General features: G+C 41.0%; 1 protein-coding gene across 1 annotated transcript in view; it reads left to right on the forward strand.

Moving 5' to 3' along the window:
• Nucleotides 1-751: 751 nt before the first annotated feature.
• The window catches only part of LOC135477884 (integrin alpha-4-like), a 36,359-nt gene continuing 17,345 nt past the window's right edge, over nt 752-19,765 (forward strand). The window contains exons 1-8 of the mRNA XM_064758095.1: nt 752-788; nt 7,021-7,692; nt 8,904-9,028; nt 11,303-11,394; nt 12,706-12,915; nt 14,013-14,061; nt 14,664-14,750; nt 18,922-19,007. Of these exons, the coding sequence (XP_064614165.1) occupies nt 7,526-7,692; nt 8,904-9,028; nt 11,303-11,394; nt 12,706-12,915; nt 14,013-14,061; nt 14,664-14,750; nt 18,922-19,007 (816 nt within the window). The 5' untranslated portion in view covers nt 752-788; nt 7,021-7,525. The remainder of the gene's footprint in view (nt 789-7,020; nt 7,693-8,903; nt 9,029-11,302; nt 11,395-12,705; nt 12,916-14,012; nt 14,062-14,663; nt 14,751-18,921; nt 19,008-19,765) is intronic.

A 19,765-nucleotide genomic window follows, 5' to 3' on the forward strand; every position in this document is an offset into this window, starting at 1 on the left:
TTTACAGCATTTAAACATGTGGTGTCAGTTTAACATGCGGAAAATGTTGACAATATAACACTTGCTAGTTAAGGCAGTGTTTCTTCGCCACAAAGCGAAAACTAATTGCTGACTTACACCATGTATATGTATTTTTACAAATACACACCTTCTCTTTAAATAAATGAAATGAAATAAATGAAAAGGGGGTAGAAAAAAGTATAACAAACGCGGGAGCCAGGCGCCTCGTGCATGCCATCGTTGTCCCGTAGCAATTTGTGAAAAGCTATACAACGATTGTAATGTGTCAATATCCTGTCTGCGCCTAAATTCACAGGTAATTTCATAGTGCATTAAGGACAAGTGCGTATGAAGCTATAATAGCCAGTCATACAGACGATACTGTAACCTATGTCATTTGTGAAAAGTGGCTGGTGTATATACACCGTATATACCGACCGATTTAGCTTTTCCGAGCGTTGCTAAGGCGATATATCGTGTCAGTGGGTTTATGTACTCTCTCGCTTAAACCTCGATTTCCTTTCCGCCTATTGTCCAAGGTACAATATGCTTGGAAAACGGAAGACACTGCGAACTGTGGAACCCGAGTTAGACGGGCCCGCTGACCTGTGGCACCCACTTCACTACAAGATGTCTCAGCCTATCATCTGCACGTGAGATCAACGCGGTAACACGCATGCGACACCATGAGACGTCTGGCAAAACGGGGATTTATCTTAGGACGTTCCACGGGACCCTACAGTATAGGACTACCTGATGGGAGAAGTTGTCAAGAATAAGTCGTGAAGGTTAGTTTGACTTTTAAACGGAATTTCGTTATTTTACAACATCATGTTATTGGATTATCCGCCCTTTCATTATACGCTATGTAACGCAGCTACTGTAGACCTACTTTACACGGCAGTGCAAGGGTTAACATTGTACTTTTTTCTCCATCTGACGACCATACGCCGTGGCGCTTGCTTACCAGATATAACCGAACATTGCGTGACGCCAGAATTAAGTTACAACCTTGATCTCTATTGTTTTACAGTAAATAAACTATTCGGATAATTTAAGAGAGAGTATAGCCAAATTGGTCCCTACACTCAAAAAATTAATCTAATAATTTTAACAGAGTCTGTCGTCTGAGTGATGCTAGAATGTATTGTGTTATGATAACATAATATTCTGTCATATTCAACATTATATCCTGTTAGTATAATAGAATCTTTATGTTTAATTGATAGAATATGTGTATTACATTTAACAAAACAACCTCTGCAATAGCAGAATACACTTCACAATCACTCAGACAACAGACTTTCTGTTAAAATTAAGATCAATGTTTTACTGTACTTGCAAATAACACACAGAATCCGCAGGTTCACCAGTTATATATTTACTCGTAATATGTACAGGTAAGTTGTTAAGTTAGTTACATACATCTAAATCGCAAATCAAAAGCTAGGAACATGTACATGAAGTTAAATATTTACTATCATTTAACGGTACAAAGGCTAGATAAGTAAACCATAACGGTGTACTCCGCCCATTCCACCACACCCATAAAAGCTTGCCTCTTCTGATTCCCCGCAGTCACAATTAATGGATTCCTTCGTCCGATTTACCCTCTCCACCAACCCTAACGGTTTGCTCTGCCCTGTTTCACCCACCCATAAAGATGTGCAATGCCCGATTCCCACACCTCTAAAGGTTTGCTTCGCCCGTTTCTCTCACCTATAATGGATTGCTCCGCCCGTTTCTCTCACCTATAAATATTTGCTCCGCCCGTTTCTCTCACCTATAAAAGTTTGCTCTGTCCGATCCTCTCACCCATAAAGATTTGCTCCGCCCGTTTCTCTCACCTATAAAGGCTTGTTCCACCCGTTTCTCTCACCTATACAGGTTTGCTCCGCCCGTTTCTCTCACCTTTAAAAGTTGGCTCTGTCCGATCCTCTCACCCATAAAGATTTGCTCCGCCCGTTTCTCTCACCTATAAAAGTTTGCTCTGTCCGATCCTCTCACCCATAAAGATTTGCTCCGCCCGTTTCTCTCACCTATAAAAGTTTGCTCTGTCCCATTCTCCCACCCATAAAGATTTGCTCCGCCCGTTTCTCTCACCTATAAAAGTTTGCTCTGTCCGATCCTCTCACCTATAAAGGTTTGTTCCGCCCGTTTCTCTCACCTTTAAAGGTTTGCTTTGTCCGATCCTCTCGCCTGTAAAGGTTTGCTCCGCCCGTTTCTCTCACCTATAATGGATTGCTCCGCCCGTTTCTCTCACCTATAAAGGTTTGCTCCACCCGTTTCTCTCACCTATACAGGATTGCTCCACCCGTTCTCTCAGCTATAAAAGTTTGCTCTGTCTGATCCTCTCGCCCATAAAGATTTGCTCCGCCCGTTTCTCTCACCTATAAAAGTTTGCTCTGTCCGATCCTCTCACCTATAAAGGTTTGTTCCGCCCGTTTCTCTCACCTATAAAGGTTTGCTTTGTCCGATCCTCTCGCCTGTAAAGGTTTGCTCCGCCCGTTTCTTTCACCTATAATGGATTGCTCCACCCGTTTCTCTCACCTATAAATATTTGCTCCGCCCGTTTCTCTCACCTATAAAAGTTTGCTCTGTCCGATCCTCTCACCCATAAAGATTTGCTCCGCCCGTTTCTCTCACCTTTAAAGGTTTGCTTTGTCCGATCCTCTCGCCTGTAAAGGTTTGCTCCGCCCGTTTCTTTCACCTATAATGGATTGCTCCACCCGTTTCTCTCACCTATAAATATTTGCTCCGCCCGTTTCTCTCACCTATAAAAGTTTGCTCTGTCCGATCCTCTCACCCATAAAGATTTGCTCCGCCCGTTTCTCTCACCTATAAAGGTTTGCTTTGTCCGATCCTCTCGCCTGTAAAGGTTTGCTCCGCCCGTTTCTTTCGCCTATAATGGATTGCTCCACCCGTTTCTCTCACCTATACAGGTTTGTTCCACCCGTTTCTCTCACCTATAAAAGTTTGCTCTGTCCGATCCTCTCACCTATAAAGGTTTGTTCCGCCCGTTTCTCTCACCTTTAAAGGTTTGCTTTGTCCGATCCTCTCGCCTGTAAAGGTTTGCTCCGCCCTTTGCTCTCACCTATAATGGATTGCTTCTCCCGTTTCTCTCACCTACAAAACTTTGCACCGCCCGTTTCACTCACCGATAAAGGTTTGTTCCTCCAGTTTCACTCACCTATAAAGGTTTGTTCCGCCCGTTTCTCTCACCTATACAGGTTTGCTCTGTCCGATTCTCTCACTTATAAAGGTTTGATCCGCACGTTTCATAAAGACTTCCTTCGCTGGGTCCTACTCTGTAAACAAACATTAGCGCTGGGTACGGTCAACGTATACGTGAAGATTTAGTCAACTGTTCTGTATGAGTTTTAGAAGCCTTGTCATGGCTTTCCATGCATTTCTACCTCATATTCATCTCCTTCTGAGGTTTACCAGGTTACATGTATTTAATAGGCTAGACCAAAATCTTACACCCAAAAACCTGATCTCTTAATTTTAACAGATAGTCTGTTGTCTGAGTGATGATAGAATGTATACTGTTATTATAACACACTATTCGGTCATATTCAACATAACACCCTGTTGGTCTAATAGAATCACTATGTCGAATTCATCGAATTCCCAGCGAATACTTGTGTTATATTTAATAGAATAACCTGTAGGAGAATGCATTCTAGCATAAATCGCATAACAGATTTTTAACAGTTTAAATTTAACAGATTATTTTTTTTTTGGGAGAGTAACCCAATTATTTTTAGACTATATAGAGATTTCTAATGCAAACGACAGCTTTGAGCTGTAACGCAACCTTTGTTTGTCATGATATATACAAGTTCTTTCTCTTAATGTCATCACAACTGTACTGCACGCAAGCTTTTACACAGGCTACATTCTTTGCCTATTACGAGAATAAATACATTGCATGTTTGCATGCAAGAACTTAACCTTAATTCTAATTACTGCTACATATATATTTTGCACGACTGGTTATGTAAATTAAAATGAGCTCTATGCAACAAAGCAGCTCTATATGCAATCTTTACTTCCCCACCCCATCTCGCTCTCATTTGGTGATCATTTTGCGCGGTTTAAAGTTTGCTGAAGGCCACGTGTCTTTAACCACCATATATTACGGTGTGCATATCCGTACGTTACACGTCAAGAAGTTTGCCAGTAACTTGTTAAAGGTTGGTGGTTTACCCCCGGTATTCCTGTTTACTCCACCCGGCAAACTGGCCACCCATCAAACTGGCTACCCAACAAACTGACCACCCAGCAAACTGACCGTCCAGCAAACTTACCACCCAACAAACTGAACACCCAGCAAACTAACCACCCAGCAAACTGGCTATCCAGCAAACTGGCTACCCAGCAAATTGACCACCCAGCAAACTGACCACCCAGCAAACTGGCTACCCAGCAAATTGACCACAAAACATACTGGCCACCCAGCACAGTTGCCACCCAGCAAACTGACCACCCAGCAAACTGACCACCCAGCAAACTGACCACCCTGCAACTGGCCACCCAGCAAACTGACCACCCAGCAAACTTACCGCCCAGCAAACTGAACACTCAGCAAAATGACCACCCAGCAAACTGACCACCCAACAAACTGGTCACCCAGCAAACTAGCAACCCAGCAAACTGACCACCCAGCAAACAGACAACCCAGCAAACTGACCACCCAGCAAACTGGCCACCCAGCAAACTGGCCACCCAACAAACTGACCACCCAGCAAACTGACCACCCAGCACAATAGCCACCCAGCAAACTGGCCACCCAGCAAACTGACAACCAAGCAACCTGACCACCCAGCAAACTGACCACCCAGCAAACTGACCACCCAGCAAACTGGCTACCCAGCAAATTGACCACAAAACATACTGGCCACCCAGCACAGTGGCCACCCAGCAAACTCACCACCCAGCAAACTGACCACCCAGCAAACTGACCAATTTGCAACTGGCCACCCAGCAAATTGACCACCCAGCAAACTGACCGCCCAGCAAACTGAACACAAAGCAAAATGACCACCCAGCAAACTGACCACCCAACAAACTGGTCACCCAGCAAACTAGCCACCCAGCAAACTGACCACCCAGCAAACTGACAACCCAGCAAACTGACCACCCAGCAAGCTGGCTACCCAACAAACTGACCACCCAGCAAACTGACCACCCAGCACAATAGCCACCCAGCAAACTGGCCACTCAGCAAACTGACCACCCGGCAAACTGGCCACCCAGCAAACAGACAACCAAGCAACCTGACCACCCAGCAAACTGACAGCCCAGCAAATTGACCTCACAGCAGACTGGCCACCCAGCAAACTGAACATCCAGCAAACTGAACACCCAGCAAACTGAACACCCAGCAAACTAACCACCCAGCAAGTCTTGGGTACGACGTTGAGCAAGAATCCGATATAAGATGTATTTAGGAGCTCTCTCTGTCTGTCCGTTGACCAGTGTGATAGTGAGCCGGACGGAGAGTTTTTTTTATATCCTGCATGTATTTTAACAGGGACCATTCACGTAACGAAAAGCCTGAATGCAAGATATCAACATTTGGCAGGATGTCGTAATGCTGTGCTCGTTTGACTGATGTTACAATCCCAATACATGGCATGGCTTTTGCGCTCTTTTAAATTATATAAGAATACTACTTGTTACAATCGCAGTACACAGCATAGTTATTGCGCTCTTTTAAAGACAAGAATGTACGAAAACTACTTGTTACAATCGCAATACACGGCATAATTATTGCGGTCGTTTGAAGACGAGTATATACGAAAACTACTTGTTACAATCGCAATACACGGCATAGTTATTGTGCGCTTTTAAAGGCGAGTATATACGATAACTACTTGTTTTAATCGCAACACAGGGTATAATTATTGCGGTCTTTTGAAGACGAGTATATACGAAATCTACTCGTTACAATCGCAATACGTGGCATAGTTATTGCGTTCTTTTGAAGACGAGAGTATACGAAAACTACTCGTTACAATTGCAATACGCGGCATAGTTAATGCGTTCTTTTGAAGACGAGGATATACGAAAGCTACTCGTTACAATCGCAATACATGGCATAGTTAATGCAGTCTTTTGAAGACGAGTATATACGAAATCTACTCGTCACAATCGCAATACGCGGCATAGTTAATGCGTTCTCTTGAAGACGAGAATATACGAAAACTACTCGTTACAATTGCAATACGCAGCATAGTTAATGCGTTCTTTTGAAGACGAGAATATACGAAAGCTACTCGTTACAATCGCAATACATGGCATAGTTAATGCAGTCTTTTGAAGACGAGTATATACGAAATCTACTCGTCACAATCGCAATACGCGGCATAGTTAATGCGTTCTCTTGAAGACGAGAATATACGAATACCGTTCTCGGACTGTGCATTAAATTATACCTAATCGGAGTTGATTCTCTAATCCTTAAAATGTAGGAACGTTGGCTTGCATTATTTATGGGCACAGAAGAGGTTGTATGTAGAGCATACTACCCGACAACTATTACCGCAATATAATTCTTCATCTAGACTGTCTGTCTCGAAATTGGGAGAAGCTTTAATGGTTTTGTCTTATAGGGTATATAGTTGTCATTATGTAATTAAGTTTCTAAGTCATTATTTATAATATGTCAGTTGGTTTAAAGTTCGGAGAGACGGGAGTATCATTCCTCTTTTCTGGTATATCGTGTGCATGCCATCTTACTTGTCGAAAGTTGTAACCTAATTTGTAAAATTCGCCCGCATTAAGAGCGGGACAATTGTTCCGCATAATACTGGTACAACCTTGGCGTGCACTGTATGAACAGTAAAGGGCTAAGCAATTATTGGTCATTAAGTAGCCCTAGGATGGGGAGCAATTATTCGGAGCTGTGTGCATAATTGTCCACTTTGAGCCCGGGTGTAATGATGTCACCCCTTAATCCCTAGCTGATATATGTCCTATATTATCTGTCTCTTGTGTTCTTCTCTGTTTCAGGACAGCAGATGCCACCCCACTCCCTCTCCCCTCCCCTCCACCACTCAAGCCTACCATCACATACAGGCTTGCCAGCTAAATGACCGCCAGATATGGTTGACAATTGAGGCATCGCCTGCTGCAGCACAGAACACCTGCCACCCTACCGTATAAGCAGACAATACATGGCTGGTGAAAGCCATACGGATTTTACATAAGTTATTCTTGCATTTGCAGAATCAATATTTGGAGAAAAAATGTGATTTCGCCTTATCTAATTGTGTTTACGTGAAAAGGATTTTAAAAAACGAGCATTGAAAAAGACAACATTAAAGTGGACACAGACACAGTTCATTGTGTGTCTCGTCAAAAGTGTGAACATTGTCTCACTAACAACAACAACATCATGCAAGACGAGGTTTGTGTTTGACCAGCGGTTTTGAAAGGACAAAAAGTTTTTTGCACAGTTTAATTGGATTTACTGCATAAACAGTGTGAGTCAGCGTTGAAAATATACAAGAGCACGATGAACAGAACGTTTTTCTTGTTTTGTGCTCATTTCGTATATCTTGGATGTCACGTGTTTATTTCGGGATTTAATGTGGATACCGAATTGTCTGGCCTGATTTCTGGCCCGAATAACTCATATTTTGGATACACAGTCGGAATTATACTGGTGAATGATGAGGCAAGGTAAGGAAAAAAACGTGTTTTCTCTTAGAGGCAGTGAAGGGAATAAGACATCCACCTATCATACATGTAAAATGGAAACCATAAAGAGCATGTAGGCTATACACACACATCAACTATAACTATAACTTTTTTTATATGTATACAGTGTGATTTGATTACTGTTCACTGGTATGTCTTAGTTCTGTTGCACTCATGGCCTCGCTGGTGGGAGACACAGTTTCCTGCAAATAAAATGCTATAGAATGCACTGACTTCATTTCGCGCGCCACAAAGCGACGACGTCACGGCACGCAAGGGCGCGTTACCGAGATGTCACAACGTCGAAACTTGATACTGCCGTGTTCCACTGCTACAAAGCACCTGGGGCTAGTTGTTCAAAGCCGATTTAAGACTTAACACCAGATTTAATTTTAAGACAAGTCTTTAATGTTTGTATTTAACCCAAAAGAATTGCGTAACAGTGTATTAAATATGAATTATATCTACTACTCTTATTCTTTGATTATGGTCAACGGCATTGGCTGGTGAATTTGGTTAAAATCTTATATACAAAAGTTAACTTAATACCAGGATTAGGTGATAGATTTTCGAACAACTGAGCCCTGAGCATCAGTTTAATTTTATCGCGATGTATACTGTTAATCAATTTTTTTCGAATGTAATGCAATTATTTACAGTTTATCCTGTTCGATTCAAAACTACCAATGCAAATTACAGATATTAAAACACCCCGTTGCAATTCACAAATTTAGTTTGTTTAATTGGGAAAAAATTATGTGTACGCTTGGCTAATATGTGACCTTATATTGTGAAAAGAAATAAAACTTTATATAAAGCCGGTAATATATGATCCATATTTTGTCCGGCTATTACCTTATGCAGATATAAAAGTTATCATTATTAGGAAATAAAATACGTTTTTTACAAGAAAACTAGCAAAGCATATTGAATACATATTTAAAATGATCGATATCAGACAATTCTGGTGATATGTATATACTTTATATTACAGTATATTTTCTCTTAACTGACATCACTAATCTTATAATACGAATGACCTGTTTCGCCTTCCATATATAGACAGAAAGACCTTTATCGTCCAAGGTAGACAATCGGCATTTCCAGAGTTGCATGGTCCATACGGTCTTCCGTACATATCCCCAGCTCTCGTTGTTTTCTGTGCGTAAATTGTTGCTATTGTTGTTCGGCAGGATTATAGTGGGAGCTCCCAGATCTAATCTTACATCACAGCCGACATGGACAGAGCCGGGTGCTGTATACGCATGTCAGCTCGACAAGCCAGCTGTCTGTCGTCAGCTTAACATGGGGGAAACGGGTGAGACTAAACACACAAAAGGCAAAATTATATATCTATGTGTGACTGGCTCAGCAAGCCTCAGGCAAGTGTATTGTAGCCTGTGTCTCTGTAGCTTTTCGCCTATATTCGCTCGTGCTCACTGATAAAATTGCCTTTTATCTGGGACATGTAGAGCAACAGGCGCTACGCGTCGATATTTTCCATCGATGCTCATATAATCGTAAAGAAAAGGCAGTTGGAATACTTTTTCTAAATGGCATCAAGGCTAAACTTCAAAAACTTGTTTTCCACACAAAGACGTCCTTAGAGTTATTAAAAAAACGTCATTTTCATGAAGTAAAATGGGTGTTGTCTATATCGAGCTGCAAGTGTTGCGTGTCACTGACGAAAGGCAATTTTGGTACTGTATATGAATGGCATTATAGAGTGAGCGGCCGCGCATCCGACGGATTTTTCAAAAGCAGCCTATTTTGTTAGGCAAACCCAAGGGCCTGGGTTGTTTCCGGACCGTCCCATGTAAGAGAGGATACATCTTCCGAAAGAACATTTCATGGATATTTCAAATGTAGTTATCAGGATTTTTTTTTTTTTTTTTTGGTTCAACGGTGGAATTTTGTTGCCATACTGAATAAACTGAAGCACATTGACTTCCCAGCCCTGTTCAAGTCTTCTAAACATTCTCTAAGTGTTGTATTCCGGCATCAACTACAGAGATGTAGTACTACACGTATTCGTGTGTTCAGCATAGAAATAAAGCAATCAAAGAATATTTGACAGTTAAAGGTGGAGAAAAAGTAAAAATTACATAAAGTTCAGATGAAAGATTGCGAAAAGTTAGTTGTAAATGTGGTCTTCAATATTTTTTTTCGATTTTTTTAAGAGAAAAAGACACCTAAAACTAAGTTTTGTATGGTGGGTATTTTGAACCATCATTTGGTATATATAGTCTCAATTTATATTAATATAATTCATAAATATTGACATAATTCAGATTAAATGCATATGTGGATATTTATGGATATAAACAACAAATGTATACATTCAAATATAGTTATTAGACATGCATCCGCTCGTTATTTAGAACGTCATTAGGCAGCGACCCACCTTAATTCTGGCCGCCGTCGTACAGGTGAAATATTCTTGAGTATGGCGTAAAGCACTCATCAAATAAATAAATAAATAAATAAATAATTAAATAAATAAATAAATAAATAAATAAACATAAAGAAGTCGGGAGACCCCGGGATCAAACCACCAGATAGGCGTCATACCAAAGATTTTTAAAATGGTACTTGCTGCTGCCTCCCTTGGTGCTCAGCACTGAGAGGTTAGAGCAACGAAACATGACAAGTTGGCCCGGTGTCAGTATAATGTGATTGAGTGGGGTGTCATGTCTGGTGTCTTCCTCATGATACTTCAGTGGGGGGCAGCACTTTGGTGGCATGAGCTCGCCCTACCACCAGAAGACACAACATATGTATACACATCTAATGGCTCCTTGTCGTCAGGTGACTGAAAAATTGTTGAGTACGACGTTAAATCAATAATATACATGCATGAAGCATACATTCTATGGTGCTTGAAGCCAGATTTTGTGCAGCAAAAGGTATACTCGTGTAAATATACGTAACAGGTAAAGTTATACATTATAAACCCCTATGCATATTTTTTATAAACCAATGGAGAATACATCCGAATACAACCAATGTAGAATAATATCCGAATACAGCCAATGGAGAATACATCCGAATACAACCAATGGAGAATACATCCGAATACAACCAATGTAGAATACATCCGAATACAACCAGTGGAGAATACATCCGAATACAACCAATGTAGAATAATATCCGAAAGATCATTTCATGGGTATTTTTCATTTTTTATTTTTTTATCTTTAAAGTGCCAAAAAACTGTCCCTTATAGGCCTGATTCGTGATTTGACTGATGTATTGTTGGAAACCCTGTTATACCCCAAGTAAACAAACACGCTCATTGTTGACAATCATTCCTAATATAGAAATCTTACACCAAAAACATTCACTTATTCGTCTCAGCTAAACACGAGTGACTTAACTGGATACAGAATCGAGTCTGACTGGCTGCTGTGAGAGATAGACTGCCTCGCCTAAGTTGGAGTTCAGGTGTGGTAAATTTACTCAAGCGTGACCAAGACTCCACGGTTTAACCGATGAAACCGTATCTCCATTTCAGTCAGTCAGCATCGATTATGTGTCCCTTTAAGGTCAATCTTAGTATTTATAATGCATATTTTGTGTTTTTTGCTTGTAGGAGAAGAGAATGCCGAAGACGTCGCCCGGCAAGGGTTAGGCTCCAGCCTCGACGTGTGGACAAGTCGATCTAGACAGTTCCATAAAATACTGGTAATACAATAAAACCAGAGTAGCGACGACAGTGTCATAACTGGTAAATGGTCACACGCAACCGGTGAAATCCGGCCGCTGGTGAATTTACCTCAGATAGAGGTTTATTCTAATTGTCCATTACATGATTAAATAGTAACTACTTACACGCCCCCTATAGGCCCGTTGCTTAAGTAGAATTTAAAAAATGCAACTATGTTAAAGTGCACATAAAGTCGGCCACTATATATACTTAGAAAAGAGTATATAGGACAGTTATCACAGAAAAATATGTAGAAAAATTCTATAAAGTTTTGAAAGCCGAGAAGATGAAGTTCAGCACTGAGGATATGGCACTGACGGACAATTCACTCAGAACAGCCATGTTGATGAAACCCCTTATGAACTTGGCCAATCACTATCGCTGAAAGCGTCACGTGATAATTAGCTGTCACGTCAAAAAAACCTATTAGCTCTCGATTGTCAGTGTGGTGTCTTATAGTGGATACACTTGCAGTAAGTGTAAGTGTTAAAGTGATGCATTTTGAACGACATAATAAAGAGCAGGAAACTGAGAACGGCTGCCCGTGTCACAATGCGTACATATGGACAGGATACTGCAGTAACTTGTCAGGGTGAGCTGGCAAGAAACCACCTCGGGAGAGTCATTGTTTAAAAAAAAATATTGTGACTTCACATTATTTTTCCTTAGCAAAGTCAGATTTATTGCGAAAATGTCTTCCCAAACTCTGAATGAAAGAGTCTGTTATCAACAAGGCAGGACAGAAATAGGTGTATCATATTCAATGTGGTTAGTCTGACCAGATTTATAAACAGGCGAGACTTGAGCAATGTTTAGACTTTTCGGAACAGTTCCAGAAGTAAGAGATAAATTGATAATGTGTGCTAGAGGAGTAGATATTACATCTGACACTAACTTCACGAGGGATGTACGTATTCAATCTGACCCAGGCGAGGAATTACCTTCCGTTTTCCGATCACATTTGGAGAGACATGCGACAGGTTGAACTCTGATCCAAATGGTTGTCCAAAAAAATCTGTAAATTGTTCATTTGCGGAGTCCACGTTGAAAACTTACCGCTTATTTTCTTTTTTGTTTCGACGCAGTAGTTCATTAATGGTTTTCCGGGTCTTTTTTTATGCCTTGATTTACTTTGTTGAGTTTACGTTTGAAATATTGTTTCCTTGTAAGATGGAGCAGACTATTAACTTTACTACGATAAGTTCCTTTATTGCTTGTCTTGAGTTTAAGTTGTCTTCATACTCTGTTTTTCTGGTGTAAAAAAGCTGACGATATTTTCTGACCCGCAGGCCTGCGCACCGCTGTGGAAGAATACAAAGTATCAAAAACAATACCTTGTTCAGGGTCGGTGTCATGAGGTCGGGTACAGCGATGACGTCACATTTCAGAAGATCTACCATCCCCTGGAGTCTCGACGTAGTCGTGACGAGCAGGTGACGAGGGACAATACCTACCTGAAAGGCATGGGACAGGCTGGAATCTCCGCGGAATTCTTCAGGGTAGGCAAAAAGGATCGGAGTTTAGTGGTCAAAGATACTTTCAATCGCTGGGACACACAAAGTTGCAGTTCAAAATCCGACGTAGACATGAAATTTGTTAGATTCTCTTGCTTTCACAACAATGTACCTGTGGGGCCTTGGTAAGAATAAGCTGTTAACGACGATTGTTAAAGACCACTTCTCACAATATGGTGTGAATATCTGTGCGTCTCCTGTGAGGAGGTTCGTCAGTATCTTACCAAAAGTCGGTGGTTTACGCCGGACCCGCCGGTTTCCTCCATCCTCAAAACTGACCGCCATCGTACTGTATATACATGTTTGAGGGATATTCTTGACTGTGGCAAATACGTAAGTAACATAGGACTGAGGGTAGGCTCATTGCATAATAACGTCACCGCCTGGGTGATGACGTCACCATCTGGGTGTGGAATGCATCATGGGATTGGAAGTGGGTTAAGGATTGCATTTCAAGTAGGACAAAGTGTTTTATCTACCCGGTTTCCACCCACCATAATGCTGGCCACCGTCGTATAAGTGAAATATTCTTGAGTACGGCGTAAAACGCCAATCGAATGAAGAAATAAATAAATAACCTAAAAAGTGCAGATAAAGCATTATGTAACTTTGGTATTTTGGTTTCAATAAATTTCAAGCTGACATGTATAAAAAACAAACTGATTGTCGTAATATTTCTTAAATATACAGGGCCATGAATTTAGTTATATCTGTGACATTTTGCTATTGTGAAGATTCGTAGGATATAGACAATGAAATTAACCCGTCACTAAGAGGAGCAGTTCCAAGTTCCAAGTCCAAGTTCCAAGTCTCAAGAGCTCACCACAACTTCTAATTCGTACTACATGAAGGTGTCTGGGTTTTTCTAAATATTTGATTGGTGTTGCGCGCTGTTTTCATGAATATTTCACTTGTACAGATTTGGTCGGAATTATGGCGAGAGGAAACATCTGCATTGTAGGTATCGAAGTTTAGCCTTGTCAATAATATTTGGAATGTTCTCAGGTACGGGTATGTGATCTTTTGCTTACAATTACAGTGACAGGGAGAGTAATGTTTCTCATTGTTTTCTTTTCCCCCAGGATAACTCAGCCTTGCTAGTTGGGGCCCCCGGACTGTTTAACTGGAGAGGTAGGACTTGGGATTCTGATCATGTAGCTAATTTACAAAAAAGGTTGTTTACTTATACGATGGTGAATATTTTGTTTATTAACGGGTGAAGGAAACCGAAATGTCCAGAGTAAACCAACAACCTTTGGCACGTTATACTTTTGGTTCTTCAGTAACTTTCTGAAGCTTTCTAAAGCTCGGCGGACACTCCATTTCCCTCTATCCATAATATTGATCAAAATGCCTCCATTCACTAGTGCTTAGAATGTCAGAGCGGCGTAATAACTCAGCAGCCTCTCACCAATACGATCGCTGTGTGTTGAAGACCAGCTCGTGCTGCCTTCCTCTCCTGTCACACGTTTCAAGGCCTGTCAGTGGCCAGCAGACGGTCATGGGATTTCTCCCGGGCTCTGTCGGGTATACATCTTACCATAATGCTAGCCGCCGTCGTATAAGTGAAATATTCTCGGGCACAGCGTAAAACACCAATGAAATAAATAAGTAAATCAATTTTCCATGATCATTGTTATGGCTCTTCATTTTTTCGTTTCTTTGGCTTTTCGCTTTAAGGCAGATTTAATATATATCTCATTTTTTAAATGTATACTTCTATGTACCTTCAGGTGGGGTGACCTTTATCAAAAACAACAGCCAGCCCTACTACAGACCTTACTGGCTGGAAGATGACTCTCAAAATGATGTGTATGCAGGTACGTGCCGCCTACCCCTTAAGCTGTATACCGAAGTCGGAAGACCTGAGTTCAAACCCGGGTCAGGTCATACCAAGAACTTGAAAAATAGTACAAGTACTTGTTACTGCCTCGTTTGGTGCTCAGTACTGAGAGATTAGAGCAAGGAAACAGGACTGGTTGGCCTGGCGTCAGTGTTAATGGCTGATTCAACAACAAACAAAATGTTTGATCATAAACAGCGGCTCATAAAGGCCACCGTAGAATGAAAAGTATTTGAATGCCTTTAATACTTTTTTAAAACCAAATTTTAAAAAAATTTAAACATGTACATATATTTTTACGCACAATTATTGACTGTCCATCTCATAAGGCTTTTCTTTTTTCCCAGCATTTTTGTTTAATGGAAAAATCCTGTAATATAATTACGTAAAAGTATGCAGCAATAATATAATATATTCTGCGATTATTCATAAAACACAGCGTCCTGTAAATTTGACACATTATGTGCTAGAGTGTAAAACATAGTTAAACATAAGCCTTTGAGATAGAGCAATGCTGTTATGGAATCACAAAGCCGACAGTGTTTATGTTAATTATCTCTCTTTTCATGTACAAGGACACCATTGTTATACCGTCACCCACTCGGTCACCCATCCTCCTCTCACCATTTCAATTACACCATTGTTATCCCTGTCCTCTTTTCCCAACACTTACCCTCCTGTAGTTGCTTTTGGTGACACACCGCCAGTGACGCAGGCGCAGGATTTTATCCTGTGACATGTCCGGTAATTCCGAACCACTGTTTCCTCCGATGTGCTTCCACGTGACGATTTGTTGGTCAAGCACCGTCAGTATGTCAAACATACTCCTTACAGCGCATGTGCCGCTCTCTACGCCTGCTTTACACACACTGCCATCACTAGTCAAACTTGGAGCAACGTACGTAGGCTTGTTTGGGTTAGACTCAGCACTGATGTCCTCGAACGGGACTGCTACATCAGCATTCATCAATTAAATTATTCAGGCACTGGTTGGAATCGTGCTGTGAATACGTCAGATATACACATGTTGAACGCATGTGTATGAAGTATTATTAGAAACAAAGGTTGAGACAGAGCTTTTTGCGTTTTCTGACGTCGCATCTTGCCTCACCACAGTGACCCCAGTCACCTCGGGCGTTGTTCAAGACTTCTGTACAAAATTACCTGGTGGTGGCAGTGATGTAAAGCGAATGCTAAAGGGCGGCGCATGCGCTTTATGAAGTATGTATATCAAACCGTTTGTACACATCCCGATAAGATTAGACTTTTGACCCATTATACGTCGTGAAATCATTTATTCCCGGTGGTATATATAACATATAATAGGACATATACGAAATATAAATTTAATTTAATCATAGACATATAAAGCCCGCGTACTGGAATTTGTTTTGATATATTTATTTATTTGATCGGTGTTCAAGAATATTGCACTTATACGACGGCGGCCAGCATTATGGTAGAAGGAAACCCACGACCATCCGCAGGTTGTTGGCAGACTTTTCAACTTACGGCCTGAGAGGAAGGCATTTGTTTTGATGCAGAATCTCTTCCGTTCACTGTTCAGTAAAACTGACGCCCATAACACATTCATATCCGCCTAGAAGGATCCGGTTCTCGATGAGGACTTTTGTCCGTAAAATCGATTCGCGGAATCACATTCTTCACATTGAAGGAGATATTAAGTTACTAACGTTTGTCCAGACACATCAAGACTTTGTTGCATAAATGATTTTATCCTTTGCACAGTGTATTTCTCACAATATACCAGATTTTTCCCAAGTGATAGAATACAAAGCATTATGCATGAACTGTAAACCCCCAAAACATTGTTATCTGTTGCTGGTATTAAGCTTTAGTGCTTTAACTCCTAGTGAGTTCTGTGGCTGGCACAGTTGACTTCTGAATCACAAAGCCCTGAAGGCGATGCTTTGTAGTCGGTACTGATCCTAAAAACGTTGAGTGCTATGCTTGGTAGTGGGTATTGATCCTGAAAACGTTGAGTGCTGTGCTTGGTAGTGGGTATTGATCCTGAAAACGTTGAGTGCTGTGCTCCGTAGTCGGTACTGATCCTGAAAACGTTGAGTGCTGTGCTTGGTAGTGGGTATTGATCCTGAAAACGTTGAGTGCTGTGCTTGGTAGTGGGTATTGATCCTGAAAACGTTGAGTGCTCTGCTTCGTAGTGGGTACAGATCCTGAAAGTTGAGTGCTGTGCTTCGTGGTGGGTTTTGATCCTGAAAACGTTGAATGGTCTGCTTTGTAGTCGGTACTGATCCTCAAAACGTTGAGTGCTGTGCTTGGTAGTCGGTACTGATCCTCAAAACGTTGAGTGCTGTGCTTTGTAGTCGGTACTGATCCTCAAAACGTTGAGTGCTGTGCTTTGTACTCGGTACTGATCCTCAAAACGTTGAGTGCTGTGCTTGGTAGTGGGTATTGATCCTGAAAACGTTGAATGCTCTGCTTCGTAGTGGGTACAGATCCTGATAAAGTTGAGTGCTGTGCTTCGTAGTGGGTACAGATCCTGAAAAAGTTGAGTGCTGTGCTTCGTGGTGGGTTTTGATCCTGAAAACGTTGAGTGCTGTGCTTCGTAGTAGGTTTTGATCCTCAAAACGTTGAGTGCTGTGCTTCTTAGTGGGTTTTGATCCTAAAAACGTTGAGTGCTGTGCTTCGTGGTGGGTTTTGATCCTCAAAACGTTGAGAGCTGTGCTTCGTAGTAGGTTTTGATCCTCAAAACGTTGAGTGCTGTGCTTCTTAGTGGGGTTTGATCCTCAAAACGTTGAGTGCTGTGCTAGGTAGTGGGTATTGATCCTGAAAACGTTGAATGCTCTGCTTCGTAGTGGGTATTGATCCTGAAAACTTTGAGTGCTATGCTTCGTAGTGGGTACTGATCCTGAAAACGTTGAATGCTCTGCTTCGTAGTGGGTTTTGATCCTAAAAACGTTGAGTGCTGTGCTTCGCAGTGGGTTTTGTTCCTGAAATCGTTGAGTGTTGTGCTTCGTAGTGGGTTTTGTTCCTGAAATCGTTGAGTGTTGTGCTTCGTAGCGAGTTTTGAATTCCAAAACGTTTGGTGCTTTTTCTCGTAGCGAGTTTTGAACCTCAAAACCTTGATTGCTATAAGCTCTACACGTTGATATGTTTGAAGTTCACATTACTGCAAGGAAAATGACGTTATAACACCTTTTTTCTAGATCATTATGTTAAACTCCATAATCATGATTTCACCGGCATTAACCCATTGCCTCGAGTGACGTCATAATTATTTTAAAAAACCGTGGCATGCTGGATATTGGGTGGAGTTCAACATATTTTGATGGAGGACGACACGAGTTACCTAAATTGCTATCCATTTTACTGTAAACCCTGTTTCTGATACTGGCATATTTTAAATTGTTTACACATTTAGTTTAAAATAGCCTTAATAAATGAATTTAATTTTATCTGTTGTAGTATATGATCTCACGGCGGGATGGGTTTAAAGCTTGATATTGAGAAATTTGGTTATAAAAATTATTGTAGTCCATTCGCTTAGAGTGTAGTGTGGGCCCTGTTACTGCGTGGAGTTTGTTCTAACCACATGTTGGTGCACCTGTTGTAAAACAAATTACTCTCTACGCCCATTCACTAGCATGCCACTTGTTTTCGAACAATTGTGTCGTCACCCAAGGCAAGGAGTTCTTGGCGTCAAAACTGAGCTTATATGGTTTTACATAATGTATTACAAAAAGTATTCAAGTTTGTTTGTTTTTTTTTTGAAAAATATGTACTTCCACCATATCCATTTGTAGAGCTTGTGTTGTTACGGGTCACTAACTAAAGGCAATTTTGGTAGCTAGAATGACTGATTTTAAGACAGCTGAATATAGGCGGCTATCTAAATGAAACATACCATAGCTTCAGGTACAAGTAACTTAAGTTCAGACTTAAAATTAATATGCTGTACGTGATGTGAAAGTGAGCTCTGCACTAATGCTTTTGTACATAAAACCTACATTTCTGTAAACGAGCTTACAGAGAGTAAGAAAACGCTCCGGTTTCCCCCATCGTTGAAACTGACCACCATCGTGTCAGTGAAAATTTATTCAGTATTGCATTAAACACACAATCAAATGAATGAATAAATAAATCTGCATTCCACGTCTTTACTTCAGGGTACAGCGTAGCTTCTGGTTCTTTTTTCTCGGACTATACGGATTATTCTGTCACAGGAGTGCCTCGCTGGAACGGCGTGGGAAAGGTAAGATACATCTCACGTTGTTACAGCTTATATTACTACCGCTTCTTTGATATATTTTACCAAGCAAAGGTTTCAGCCCGGTATACTGCACAGCTGCGCGGATGCCACAAAGTACCGTGCGACGGTTGTACGAATGCAACAAAGTACCGTGCGACGGTTGTACGGATACCATAAACTTCTGTGTGGCGGTTGTGCGGATGCCACAAACTACCATGAAGCCGCTGTGCAGTGTCGCATTCTTCATGACTGCGTTGTCAATTTCGCGATTTCAATATCAATTTGTCACTCAGTAGACACACTGCCTGTAATTATTGCGGCATGTACGTTATCGAACTTCCCGTATTAGTTTTGCCTACTTGAATATTTGATTTGCAGTGTTGTTGGCATGGCTGGGAAATTTAATCGCCATTCAAGAGCCGAACAGTTTGCTTGTCATACGAATATACAAGGAGTTTTTATTTCATTATCGGTATATTGGCAACATTATATAATATTCTTTCTGCGTTTACCGTAAAGCGGTAATTAAGGAATGTTGTTGAATATCACCAAGCCTGTATAAAGATTCAACTTTTCCCACAAAACTTACACATGGGTATTTTCAAGTCATTCTACGAGCTGGTTTCGTTGTTGTTGCTCTTATTTCTTACGGATGATATTCTACGTATTTTTTTTTTTTGTCGCAGGAAGCATTCGGTGAAATGCGAATGCGACCTTGCTTGTCACATAAGTGAGATTTTTGTATTTAAAGAATTTATATT

The sequence above is a fragment of the Liolophura sinensis genome, chromosome 11, assembly GCF_032854445.1.
Source record: "Liolophura sinensis isolate JHLJ2023 chromosome 11, CUHK_Ljap_v2, whole genome shotgun sequence".
NCBI lineage: Eukaryota > Metazoa > Mollusca > Polyplacophora > Chitonida > Chitonidae > Liolophura > Liolophura sinensis.